Source organism: Podarcis raffonei, chromosome 3, assembly GCF_027172205.1.
Source record: "Podarcis raffonei isolate rPodRaf1 chromosome 3, rPodRaf1.pri, whole genome shotgun sequence".
NCBI lineage: Eukaryota > Metazoa > Chordata > Lepidosauria > Squamata > Lacertidae > Podarcis > Podarcis raffonei.
In genome coordinates, this window is record NC_070604.1 from 25,286,480 (window position 1) to 25,300,583 (window position 14,104).

A 14,104-nucleotide genomic window follows, 5' to 3' on the forward strand; every position below is an offset into this window, starting at 1 on the left:
TTACATACGCTTCAGGTTACAGACTCTGCTAACTCAGAAATTTTGCTTCAGGTTAAGAACTTTGCTTCAGGATGAGAACAGAAATTTTGCTCAGACGGCGCGGCAGCAGCGGGAGGCCCCATTAGCTAAAATGGTGCTTCAGGTTAAGAACAGTTTCAGGTTAAGTACGGACCTCCGGAATGAAGTACTTAACCCGAGGTACCACTGTATTCCAACAGCCATAAGAACAACATCAACCTATTAAAATAGGAAAACTTCATTTTTCCAGCACAGTAGTGGGCGAGAACAGGAACGTGTTCGGCAACCAATGGAAAGCGGCAAGGGAGAATGTGAAAGGAACCTCATGTATTCCAAAATTTGGATGCAGCCTCTCAGAAAGCCCTTTCTTTTGGCCCAGCCAGTTGTCTCTCCAGTGTGGGGAGATGGCAGTTGTCTCCATGCCCTGCTTTCAGGTTTCCCATTGGCCCTTGGTTGGCCACTGAGACAGGATGCTGGGCTAGAAAGGCCTTTAGTGTGACCCAAGAAGGGCCCTTAAACAGGCTCAGATGGTCCTTCTAGTGATCTAGTCATGAGCCATTTAGCACATCAAGGTCGTAACCAGCATTTTGAATTGTGCCTGGGAAAGAACCAGAAGCCAGTGCAGCTGTTGTGCTTCTTTGTCTGGCACAATTTCTGCAGATTATATTTTCCCTTCCTATCCCCAATATTACCTAATTACTACTGTTTATTAAATTCTAATATTCCCGAACAGGCTCTATAACAGTATCATAGCTTTCAGATGCTGTATTTTGCCTTGCATGCATGGGGAGTCAGATTCTGTGAGCAGAAAATAATCCATTTGAGATGGGCTAATCTTTGCAGATAAATAAAGTAAATAATAGGATAAAAAGTGTCTTGTGCATTGAGGACTAATAGACTAGAGGTTTTTTCCCCAGTGTCCGTGTGACTGTAGCACAGATGGATTTGTTTCTCTGTGTGGATACATATATTTGGTATTTTTAAAACTTTCCACAAGGGTCTTTTGTGCTGTGCTGTGTAACAGAGTAGCATAGCTACGCTTCAGGAATGTGAAAAGGCCTGGCCTTGGGGGGACTTCCTCCTCCCCCTCAGCAAAAGGGTGGGCGAGGGAAACCCCCCTGATTTAGCAGCCAGGCAAAACTGCTTGGACTTGTTCAGCAGCAGCAGCAGCAGCTTTATCTTCTCGTAGATGCAAATCTTCAGAGAAGGTGGAACAGAAAGGAGCAAAGAAAAGGCAGAGCTCAGTTTCTTAGGCTTAATCTGGAGCTGGTCCTGCCTTTTTTTCTCATCTACTCTTCAGAAAAGCAGCTGACACAGGCCTCCAGACTGCTCACATATCCTCCAATATTTCTCTGATGAAAATAGGGAAGTTCTGTTCAACAACAACAACAATTTATTTACACTCGACCCACCTGACTGGGTTGCCCCAGCTGAAATAAATCTGGGAGTGTCCCTGGAAAACAGGGACACTTGGAGGGTCTGTCATCAGCAGGGAAGTCCTGTGTATTTGACCTTTTCCTGTATTTTCTAGCTAGCAGCTGCAGTGACTTCATGCTCAATGATAGAAGGATTTGGGCTGAATATACCAAGAGCACAAATGTTTGTCTTCAGTGCACCTGCATACATTTACCCAAAACTGAGTTGCATCATATTAGACACTACAAGCATGAGAAAACTACTCCCATTTTAATTAACTGACTGATTGTAGGTGAAAACTGTTACGAAAGGCAAAGCAAGTGTTTATTTCTATTTAAACTAGGGAGATACAGATAGGCTGTTCTCTTGTCTCAGAAGGTGGAGCTTCTGAGCTTTTATAACCTTGAACCACACAAATTCAGGCCTCACTCTGCTTGAGAAGAACTTTCACATGTCCAGCAGGACTTCCAGCAGGTTAGTATTCTAAGGTAGACAATTACTTTGGAGAGTCATAGCTCAAGAGCAGCACCCTGGACAGAGCAGTGGTACAGGGACAATCCCCAGAGACCTCACCTCTGCCCAAAGGTTTTCTTCTTCTTACCAGGAGAGTACTAAAGGTTTGAGGGGGCGAGGGGTACTGTAATCCTCAGAACCGAAGCCCAAAGGCAGGAGCTGGGCAGCAGGCAGAGTTCTAAAAATTAAACAGGAGGATAGTCTTGGTCGCACTTCAGAGGAAAAAGGAGTTTTGGGTAGGCACAGGAGAGAATTTTTTCCCTTCTTTTTCCCTTTTATTATTATTTATTACTTATTAAATTTGTATACCCCCCATCGTTCACAGATCTCAAAGTTTACAGCATAAATTTTTGCATTTGAAAGGCAAAACTTGCCAAATCTGCATCTCCAAACAAACCTCTCCCTTGAAATTTACACTTATTGTAATGCATATATTATAGAAAAGAATGTACAAAGAGGGTGTGGTTATCCACGGTTGAGGGGGTTGTAGATCCTTTTTGAGAGAGAGAGAGAGCAGGGACCCTATATAACTATCCTAGGAACCCAGCTGCCAAAAGTGGAGATCTATATTGGCTTAACAGCAGTGTTGGTAAATGGACTGCAAAGAGTAATACCAACTATTATTAAAAATGACTAAACAGGGTTTATAAAGATGAGACAAGCTGCAGATAACATCAGGCTGGTAGTGGATTTGATAAATTTAAACAGGAACAGTGAAGATTTAGCTATACTATCTCTAGATGTGGAAAAAGTTTTTGATAAGGTCCACAAACAATATATGGAAAAGGTAAGCAAGATGAGTGCCACAACCCAAGAGTCGTCCGCGACCGGACCTAACGGTCGGGGGCCCTTTACCTTTACCTTTATTATAAAAATTTGGCTTTCCATTAGACTTTATAAAATGGATAAACATATTATATTGCTCCCCTACCTCTAGAGTTAAGACAAATGACGTTATGTCTGCACCTTTTGTATAATCCAGAGGTACTAGGCAAGGCTACCCACTTTTGCCCTTGCTTTTTAATATCTGTTTGGAACCCCTGGTGTGTACAATTAGACAGCATAAGGAAATATTTCATGTAATTCATAACTCACTTGAATACAAATTGGTAATGCTTGCAGATGATATTCTTCTGTTTATCACAAAACCTCACAGTACTATTCCAATATTAATGCAAAATATAGGTGTTTTTGGGAATATCTCTGGGTATACTATAAACTGGTCCAAATCGGAGTTGGTGTTAATAGGAAATAACTTTTTGGTCCAACTGTTTAAACAATACCAATTTCATATTTGCATAGACAACATTAAATATCTAGGCATATTAATACCACGAGACTTATCCAAATTAGCGTCATTAAACATCAACAAAATATATCATGAGGTATCAATTGATATCGACAGATGGGAGTCATTGAAACTGACCCTGTGGGGAAAAGTCAATGCTATTAAAATGAACCAAATACCTAAACTAGTTTATATCTTAAGAGGAATTCCAATCCACATACCGAGCAAATACTTTCACAAAATTAAATCTTTGTTTAGAAAATGCCTTTTGGGATCTTCAGTTCCAAGAATATCTATGCAAAAAAATGCAAATATTGATAAAGGAAGGAAGATTTGGGATCCCAGACTTAGAACTGTACCACGAAGCTTACTGTATTTACTGCCAGGTACACAATTCTGGAGACCCATAACTGAAAACAACTGTCCAAATTGGGCTACAGTGGACGCTCAGGTTGCAAACATGAGGCACGTTCGCAACCCGCAGTGCAGCGTCGGCGCACACACGGGTTGCGATTCAGTGCTTCTGTGCATGCGCAAAGTGCGATTTAGCGCTTATGTGCATGCACGAGCACTGAAACCTGGAAGTAACCCGTTCCGGTACTTCCGGGTTTCGGTGCGTCCGTAACCTAAAAATGCGCAACCTGAAGCGTCTGTAACCCAAGGTATGACTGTACTTTGGAATATTCCTATGTAGCACCTTTAGATAGTTGGGCGGCACTTGGATCTAAATACATTAATACTCAAGATACTATCGAAACAATAACATCATTTCAAACAATATGGTACCACATGTCCAAAAAAATATAAATTTGACCTTTTCTCCCACAACAAAATGACTTTGTGGCAAAAACCCATCTTTAAAAATCGGGAAAGAATTAACTAGAAAAAAGAAAGAAAGAAAAAACATTGGGAAAGAAATGGTTGTATGGGAGAGGTGGATGAATTTGGGTATATTAATGTTAGACCAGCTGATAAACGAAGAGGATGAATTTTATACATATTCTATCTTAAGAGACAAATACAGATTACCTATAAAGGCTCAATGGCAATATCTCCAAACACCTGCTAATCACCATCTATGGACCAGCAGCTTTAAAAAAAAAAAAAACTTTTGATTTTCCAACATAAATTATAACACATTACAACTGACAATACAAAAACAAACAAACATATAAACATGTATAATTTCATAACCTTTTTTTCCTTAAACCCAATTTCAACGACTTCCCCATGCCTCCCTTTTCTGCATCCCTGTTTTAGACTTTTTCAGCAACCCCTGATCTCAATTGCTTATAATTCACTTTCTTTAACCTTTTTCTCTTACCCAACATCTATGGACCAGCAGCTTTTACAGCCCCAGAGACCCCAGAGATATTGAAGCAGCTGATTAATTCTTATGCAAAAAAAAAAAAAAGCCATCCATCAACATATATAAATCTTTGTTACTAGCAAACCAATTTGATATACAGGTATTGAGGGAGGAATGGAACAAAGAATTGGAAGTCTCAATTTTGACCACATAGTGGTGAACGCTTTTAAAGTGCTATAACAAGGGTGTGTCTGGACCTTAAATTGAGGCTCATACAACAAAAAATAATATTTAGAATATACTGGACCCCATTATGTTTGTTTTAAAAAGGGCTATCTAAGGTATCTAACTGTTGGAGATGCAAGAGGAATAATGCTTCTCTAAAACATATGTTTTTCCATTGTCCTATGTTGAAATATTTTTGGCAGAAGGTAACTGACACTATCAACAGAACTGTACGGAACAACTTTACATTTACAGAGCAAAATATCCTCTTGAATTATATACCCAGCACATTTTGTGACAATATGAGATGACTCTCTGTGCCCTTACCATGGCAAAAGGACCAATACTGATGAATTGGAAAAATAAAAACGCGGCTCCCTTCTACGATTGGATTGAAGACTTATACAAACTTGCAACATATGAACAACTTGCATATGAACGCAGACTTCCGATGGACAAATTCAACAATATTTGGAATCCATTCTTACAAATACTGTAATAGGTTAGGATCTGGTGAAGTACAACAACAAATTTGTAAAGTATACTGTTTTGGGTTTTCTTCCCCTCCCCCCTTTACTTTCCCTTCTACATGGGTGCTGTTTCTCTTTCTCTTTTTCTCTCTTTTCTTCATGTCTCACCATGTTTAGTGCGCATATTTTTTTTTAAAAGGGGGAAAGGAGATGCAAGGCAGTTGATGGCCATGGCAGTGGTGCGAGTACAAGGGGGGAGTTGCCATTTTGTTTCTCTAGGAGCAAAGACAATGGCCATCTGATGGAGGTTAAATAGTAATGGATGTTTGGGAGGACGGGTTTAATTCTTGTTTCCTATTTTATCTGTGCAATACTATGCTACATCTGCTTGCGCTTCGTGATTATGAAATTGAGTTGTTGTTTTTTTAAAAAAAGCAGAAGGCTTTAGTATGAAATCCTTTCTTGCTGCAAGCAATCACCAGAGCACCATTTTGAACAGTTGTCCTGCTCTGCAGTGGTTTCCCTATCAAACATGACCTCTCAATCTCTCTCTCTGTGTCTTTCATCATAACAGGAAAGCAAACACTTAGGAACATGGCTGGGAAACCTAAGCTTTACTACTTCAATGGAAGAGGTCGAATGGAAACCATAAGGTGGCTGTTGGCTGCAGCAGGAGTCGAGGTTTGTTTGTCTTCAGAATTTCTCTGAGAAAGCACCTTTCCCCCACCCCCAAAAAGAATGAAGGGAACTGTTGTTTGTTCAGCGTTGTTATGTAACAAGAATTGGGGTAAACTACACCTTCCAGGATTCCTCGTGGGAAGTCATGTGCTTTCCAAGCGCTCTAAATGTAAGGTGTGTACAGAATCTCCAAGTGTCCCTATTTTCCAGGGATGTCCCTGTTTTAGAGAAGCCATCCCAGTTTCTGATGTGATCCCAGAATGTCCCGCTTTTTCTTAGGTCGTCCCTATTTTCATTGGAGAAATGTTGGAGGATATGGAGTTATCTGACTCCCGAACTGTCTGAAGGCAATCCTGTATGAGGATGTATTTTTAAAATGTTTAATGTTTTCTTATGTTTTTATATGTGTTGGAAGCCACCCAGAGTGGCTGTGGCAACCCGGTAAGATGTGGTATAAACAATAAAATTATCATTTATTGGTGTTTTGCGACTTTGACCTGTTGCAGGACCTTAGCCAGACCTTAGTAGAGCATATGCAGAGTTCCAGAAAGCAATCAGTTGCAGGCAGGATGGACGAAGCAGGAACAAATGCTGCTACTAGTAACTTGGTTACTTTGATGTGTTTATTATTTACAGCAGACTCTACAAGTTACTGGGGATGCAGGTGGCACTGTGGGTTAATCCACAGAGCCTAGGATTTGCCGATCAGAAGGTCGGCAGTTCGAATCCCTGCAACGGAGTGAGCTCCCGTTGCTTGGTCCCAGCTCCTGCCAACCTAGCAGTTCAAAAGCACATCAAAGTACAAGTAGATAAATAGGTACCGCTCCAGTGGGAAGGTAAACAGCGTTTCCGTGTGCTGCTCTGGTTTGCCAGAGGTGGCTTAGTCATGCTGGCCACAGGCCAGCTGTACGCCACAGGAAGCTGTACGCCAGCTCCCTTGGCCAGTAAAGCGAGATGAGCACCGCAACCCCAGAGTTGGTCATGACTGGACCTAATGGTCAGGGGTCCCTTCACCTTACCTTACTACAAGCTACTATATACAAGAACAAAAATGGATCTTAACTAGCTCTCTCTTAACAAACTCCAAACAACTCTCAGAACACCACACTGACCAACAACACATTCCAGTCAGTAGGTCATAAATCATTATGCCTGTGTGAGACTTCAACCAATGGTAAAGCTGTTCCCAGGCTTCCATATCTCCAGGCAGAATTACTCCTTTCTGCTCAGTCATCCTTGGCTGTCTGCCAATTCTTAATTGACTCTGTGTGAAGCTGAACAGAATAACACGTAGTCAAAAATCCCAACATCATTATGGAATGGGACGTCCCTATTTTCATCGGAAGAATGTTGGTATGTGTGTGCATGTAGACTAAGAATCCATTTCTGGCAGTTTCTAATTTTGGTTCCAGCCCTACCATTTGCCAGGGGGAAGCACCTGCCTCAGGCGGTTGATTTTAGCTATCCTGGAAAGGGTGGCAGATTGTTGTGTTATTTCCATTCATTATTATTGTACTTTTACTGCTAAGGAGGGGGAGACATGATTGTAGGATTTTTTTATGCTTCATGTGATAAGGTAATGTGACCAGCCTGTAGTACTAGTATCTACCTTGATTTCTGCATGGGAAACATTTGCTGTTTTGTCCCAGACAGAAGGAAAAAAGCTGGCCCAACTTTCACACCGAGGCAACTGCTTTTTGTTCCCAAAAAGTTGACTGTGAAAGGGGAGAATACTTAAAAGGTTTTCATCAAATTTCCTTCAGTGGTTTGGAAGGAGTTTGGAGCCTGAAATTATTTCATGATGCCCCTGAAATATTTTGCCTCTTTTATTTTCTAGTTTGAAGAACAACTTATTGAGGTGAAAGAAGATCTAGAAAAATTAAGGCAGGGTAAGTATGTCATCTGAATGTTTATTATATTATATTATATTATATTATATTATATTATATTATATTATATTATTAATAGTTTTTTATATTTTATATGTTATATGTTATAATCCAGTTGTGGACTGGGTATTTTCCTATCCCTACTCGGATCAGAACAGAACTCCTGAAATCAATACACATGACTAATGCAAGTCTGTTGATTTCAGTAGGTCTGTTCTAAGAACAACTTTATAAGATACAACCCATAGAAATGGGTATTATTTCTATTCACCTCTCAAGACATTTACAATGATAAGCACACAAACCTCAGGATTGCAGTGAAGCCCTACCCTCCTCCTGCCCAGGTTTATGGCAAACCTCCAATTGAAGTTAATAGAGCAGGGTAGATTCTCTGTACAATATGAAGAACAGATAGCCGACTCAGAAAAGTCACTGTGCAATTTTACGTGTGCCTACTCACATGTGGACAACACTGAGTTCAGTGGGACTATCTTCCAGGGAAGGGTGTATAGGATCTCAGCCTTAGTAGCAGGTGTTTTCTAAATATACTTGTTTCTCCAGTTCTGCATTGTGCAGTTTCAGTTATGTGTGCACACTTTAAGGCAAAAATATGTGTGAATACACTGTTGTGATCTAGTTATATTACTTTTATATACAATGTTGTCATCTGGTTATTTTGCCACTCAACTCTGCATTCTGAAGAATGGTTTGCTTGTTTTTTTTAGCTAGAGAGCAGAAGTAGCTTAAATAACATACAAAACTAGTTTCCACTGTGTGCTTGCTGTACAGATTTAGCACATGTTCTGCAAAAAGGTTTTGAGGGAAAAGCAGAGGCAAACATGATTATCGCAAAGGCTCAATGTAAAAGTAAAGTCTCAAAATCAAAGCATGGCTTGGGAGATGCTCCTGAAAATTAAATTTCCATAGTAATTACCTGGGAGGATGGACTGATTTTTCATCTTCCTTTCACAAGGTGGAGACCTGCTCTTTCAGCAAGTGCCCATGGTGGAAATGGATGGGATGAAGATGGTGCAGACCCGAGCTATTCTCAACTACATTGCAACCAAACACAATCTCTACGGGAAGGACATGAAGCAGAGAGTATGGTACTGTAACATTCCTTTAAGTTTGGTTCATAAAGCACGTTTTGGTTTGCTGTATATGATATAAGAGGAAATCTCTGCTCTGTCATATGATCTACTGATGACTTATGAGTCAGTATGTTTCATCTCTACTGTCAGATTGGGCAAGAAAGGTTCCAGAGGAACCGGCATGAGCTAATTCGACCTCTCAGTCCCAGCAAAGTTTTTGTGGACTGGTTCCTTTGAAATCAACGTGGTTTCTCCAAAGTTCATACTCTAGTCTTTCATGTAATCCCAATAACCTGGATCACTGGAGGGCATTGTATTTTTCTTTTGCAGATGTATAAATTTGAGTTTTGACATAAGGCTCTTCCTTAGAAAAAAGTGTAGCCATTGAAGATCATAGTACGCCAAGAAGCACATGTATTAAAAACACAGAGAGAGGCTCTTTCCAAAGAAAAATACCCTTTCTCCAACATACCAGATTGCACCTGTTTATCTGCTGGGATATCACACATTTTGTGCCTGTGATGCTACTACAATATTCCATGCCCCTCCCCTCCCTGACAGGTTTTTGGCTCTGTTTGTTTTACATTATCATTATCATTACTGCCACTGCTACTGTTGTTGTTTTTCTTGTAATCTGAATAACTGAGATGAGGAAACACCTTTCTACTATTGACAAATGAGTTTTATTATAACCAACACATTTCCAACATAACAGAGCGATTCACCTGCTACCGAGTGATCCGGTCATGGCAACATTCTCTTTCCTTCAGGATTGATACGTACTGTGAAGCTACTATGGATATGAATAAATCAATAACCATGCTTCCCTTCAAGCCAGCTAACAAGAGGGAGAAGGCGTTTGCAGACATTATTGAAAAAGCCACCACCAGATACTTCCCAGTCTTCGAAAAGGTACGAGGCGAAGAAGGAATGAAACTTACAACCCTTTTAAGAGAAGTCACCTAGGCTCAACTGCAATGTTGATAGGACTGCTTGGTCCAACATAAAAACATAGAAGCATAGAATTGTAGGGTTGGAATGTTGGGAATCATTCTGCATAGAAACAGTAAAGATGTTTGTACCTTTAAGAACTGTTTATGGGAGCTTTGGGCAGATTGGATACAGCTGGTCTTGACTACAAAAGGGGAAAAGCTTCAGTTTAAACTTTGCCTGCAGAAAAAACACCCACAAGCTTTGCTGTTTGTTGTTTTGTAATAAAACCTTTATTTAATTTGGTTTTACACCAGTCTCGTGGTGTCACAGTCTCTGTCATCTGCCACCAGTGGAAAATCCCCCTCTAACATGGACGGGACCACAAGGGACATCTATGGCAACTCCTGCAAAGCAGGAATCTTTTCCCAGCATAGGATTCAAACCCATGGCTCTGAGATTAGGAGCCTCACATTCAGTGGCGTAGCGTGGGGGGTGCCAGGGGTGCCGGCCGCACCGGGCGCAACATCTGGGGGGGCGCGAGTCCAGAGGGAAGGGACAAGTTCCTTCCTCCGCCGGGCTCCCCGTCGCCACCGCCAGCCTTGCGCCCTAGCGCGCGCGCCGCCCCCCGCCGCCGCTGCGGCTGTGCTCCACTCACTGCTCGCAGGAGGAGCAGCCGCTGCAGCAGCGCCGACGCCGCCACCGACGCCTGGCCGGGCGCGGGCAGCCTCCGCACCCCGATGCCGACGCCGACGCCATCCCCTCGGCCCAGCCACAGGCGGCGGCTGCTTCTGCCGACTGGGAGGGAGGAGAGCTCCGAGGGGCCTCGACGCGCCCTGCGCTCCCCAAAACCCTCCGAGAGGAAGCCGGCGGGCGGGCGAGGGTCTCCCGGCGGAAGGGGGCGCCGCTGGCTCCGGCTCTCAGCGCAAGTCTCAGCCGCGGGGCGGGGGGGGCGAGGACGGAGCTCGGCTGGAAGCCCCCGGACCTGGCCGGGAGGAGGAGAGGCGCTCGCCAAGCCCGGATCTGGAGCGCCTCGGAGCGCGGGCTCCACCTACAGCCCAAGGAGAGGAGGGGGCGGGGAGGCGCCCGAGGGGAGGGGGCTTCGGGTGCCTCGGCCCGGGGGCTCTGCAAATAATAAATTTAATAAATTCCTGCTGAGCCTTTGGGGGGGTCCTTGGCTCCTTCGCTCGCCCCCAGCCCCAGTGGCATAGCGTGGGGGGGTGCAGGGGGGCCGGCCGCACCGGCCACAACATCTGGGGGGGCACTCGCACTCGAGTGCTAAAATCCACGGGTTAGGGGGCGCAAATTACTTGCCTTGCCCCGGGTGCTGACAACCCACGCTACGCCACTGCTCACATTCTTACTGACTGAGCTACCATTTCCTTATTCTTTGCATTTTCCAAACTTCTAATAGCAACTCTTCAGTTTTAAAAAGCTGTGTGAGAGAAGACCAGGAATCACACACAGTATTCATTTATGACATGAACTTCTTATCTCAGCTTCTGCACGACCCCATTGAAGCAGTGATTTGGGGGAAAGTGCTCCATCTTCTCCTTGTTAGGCAGTCGTTTGTTGGAACTCATACTTCAGAAATTATACAAATCCTCTTCCACTCATGATGCAATATTATCCGGGTGTTAGATAATTCAAAAGTGGTCGGAATACACATTCTTCTTTTTGCATATTTTTGTGTATTTACCTAAAGCACTCTCAATATATTTCATGCTGGCCACATAACCCAGAAAGCTGTCTGTGGAGAAACACCAGCTCCCTCGGCCAGAAAACAAGATGAGTGCCACAACCCCATAGTTGCCTTTGACTGGACCTAACCATCCAGAGGTCCTTTACCTTTTCTTTTTTTCTTTTTACCTTATTTCATGCTCTGTAGGTCTTCAAAGATCATGGGCAAAATTTTCTTGTTGGAAATCAGCTCAGCAGAGCGGATATTCAATTGCTTGAAGCCATTTTAACAGTGGAAGAGCTGAAGGCTGATATTCTCACCAAATTCCCTCTTTTAATGGTAAGTAACACCATTTCACAACTTATTATAAAAGTGAAAAGATAGGCAGTGAACAGGTTCCCTGGCTCTTGCAAGATCTCATTAGCTGCCAGATCAAGAATGTGAAATCCTCCAGATATTGTGCAATGCAGCTCCCATCCGCTCTGATCATTGGGTTTCTACAAGTCATTTGTGAATTAAATGTAGACACATACAGGTTAACCCACATACGATTATAAACCTGCAATAGAGCTCAAATGTTGACCTCCCTTTTCAAAGGGACATAATTGGGTTTTCAGTAGATATGAAGTTTCTCACTTGTAGTTTCATTATTGACCATGAAACTGTTGTAACCGTAGATGACAAATTATTATTTGGGAATGCCACCATTTCTCCTTTTCTCTTCTAAAATATTTTGCTCTCTCTCTCTTAGGCTTTTAAAGAGAGAATAAGCAACATACCTACAGTCAAGAAATTTCTGCAGCCCGGTAGCCCAAGAAAACCACCAATAGATGAAAAGGGTATTAAAAAGGCAACGGAAGTTTTCCACTTAATTGACGACTAGCATCATAGTTGATGCACTATTGTAGCCACAGGCAAAGCACTAAAACTGAAATGGGACAACACTGTTTCGCCTCAGCAAGCTGTCCTAAGTTATAAAAGAGTCCTTAACTGTTAACAGATGAAATAATAGTTTAATGGGAATTGTCTCATTTCATTTTGTTCATTTACTTGGAGCACAACCTCAGTAAAGCCCTTTGATTCCTTTATAACAAGAGTTTCTGCAATAACAACTCAAATAATTTTTTGCAAACACTACCCTCAGCTAAAGCACACATGATGCAGGCAATAAGAACACTGTCATATCAATCACCAAAAAAAAGATAAAAGAATATACAACCCATACAATAGGTAAAGGTAAAGGTACCCCTGCCCGTACGGGCCAGTCTTGCCAGACTCTAGGGTTGTGCGCTCATCTCACTCTATAGGCCGGGAGCCAGCGCTGTCCGCAGACACTTCCGGGTCATGTGGCCAGCGTGACGAAGCTGCTCCGGCGAACTGGCACCAGAGCAGCACACGGAACGCCGTTTACCTTCCCGCTAGAAAGCGGTACCTATTTATCTACTTGCACTTAAGGGTGCTTTCGAACTGCTAGGTTGGCAGGCGCTGGGACCAAACGATGGGAGCGCACCCCGCCGCGGGGATTCATGCGATTGGCAAGTCCTGGCGCTGAGGTTTTACCCACAGCGCCACCCGCGTCCCTGACAATACACAACATTAAAACACAATATCTATCTATCTAAACAACTAATACAAATAGGGTGGGTTTTTTCATGCCCGGTCCACCATGTTCTCCTCAAGGAATGTTCTTCTCAGTTTTCAGGGACCATTCCTGATATAAAACAGAAGCTCCCCAAGGTTTAAAATGTTCCTGTGTGTATGGTGTATATATATGTATGTGCTTTGGTGGTGGGGCACACAGCATTGCATGGCAACGGGCACTTCTCCCAAACCTGGACTTGGTTGTTTTATAGGTTGAGAAGTTCTGGAGCACTTCACTGTTGTACCATTAATTCAGCCAAGAACTATACTTGCATCTTCAGCCTCCAATTATATGGATGTGGTGGGCCGCTCAGTATGCTTACTGAAGCATAAGCAAAGCTCTAGTATGGCACTTTTATTCTTTGCATATCTAAAACACCATTGTCTCTGGATTTCTATTGCAAAAAGTCTAAATCACATAGGAGGCCCACATTCATGGATAAGCCTTTTGTGAGTTAAATTTAGACACATATAGGTCACCTACCTACGATTATAGACCTGCAATGGAGCTCGAATGTTGACCTCCCTTTCCAAAGGTGCATGCCAGAAATAATTGGGTTTAGCGTACATATCAAGTTTGAGTACACATAAAGTAGTTTCATTATTGACTATGAAATCATAGTAACTGTAAGCGGCAAATGATTACACCTACTCTCACTCTCACACACATTTCAAAGTATAATATGCTAATAAGTGTAAATAAATGACAGCCTATGTTTTAGTTCCAAAGTTTTAACCACAACTTTTCATGATTCATCCTATCAAACTAAGATCAGCCCAATCCTCCCATTTCATCAACAAGTACCGCCAGTGCTATTTTTCTAGAAAAAGAGGAGCCAGAGCTCACCACGAACACCTCCCTTGTTCTTTTGTAATGGCAATGGTGCCCACCTGAGAGGTGCTGGACCTGAGTTCTGGCTGGTGGGGGGGGGGAGCCCTGCATACAGATATACTC

At 42.7% G+C, this 14,104-nt stretch overlaps 1 protein-coding gene across 1 annotated transcript; it reads left to right on the plus strand.

Annotated features, from left to right (window-relative positions):
• The first annotated feature begins 1,788 nt into the window (after positions 1–1,788).
• On the plus strand, positions 1,789–12,667 carry LOC128410100 (glutathione S-transferase-like). The gene is made up of 7 exons (XM_053380839.1): positions 1,789–1,908; positions 5,814–5,920; positions 7,755–7,806; positions 8,780–8,912; positions 9,668–9,809; positions 11,716–11,847; positions 12,260–12,667. The coding sequence occupies exons 2-7, from the start codon at positions 5,834–5,836 to the stop codon at positions 12,389–12,391; spliced, it is 678 nt and encodes a 225-aa protein (XP_053236814.1). The 5' UTR covers positions 1,789–1,908; positions 5,814–5,833; the 3' UTR covers positions 12,392–12,667.
• The last annotated feature ends 1,437 nt before the right edge of the window (positions 12,668–14,104 follow it).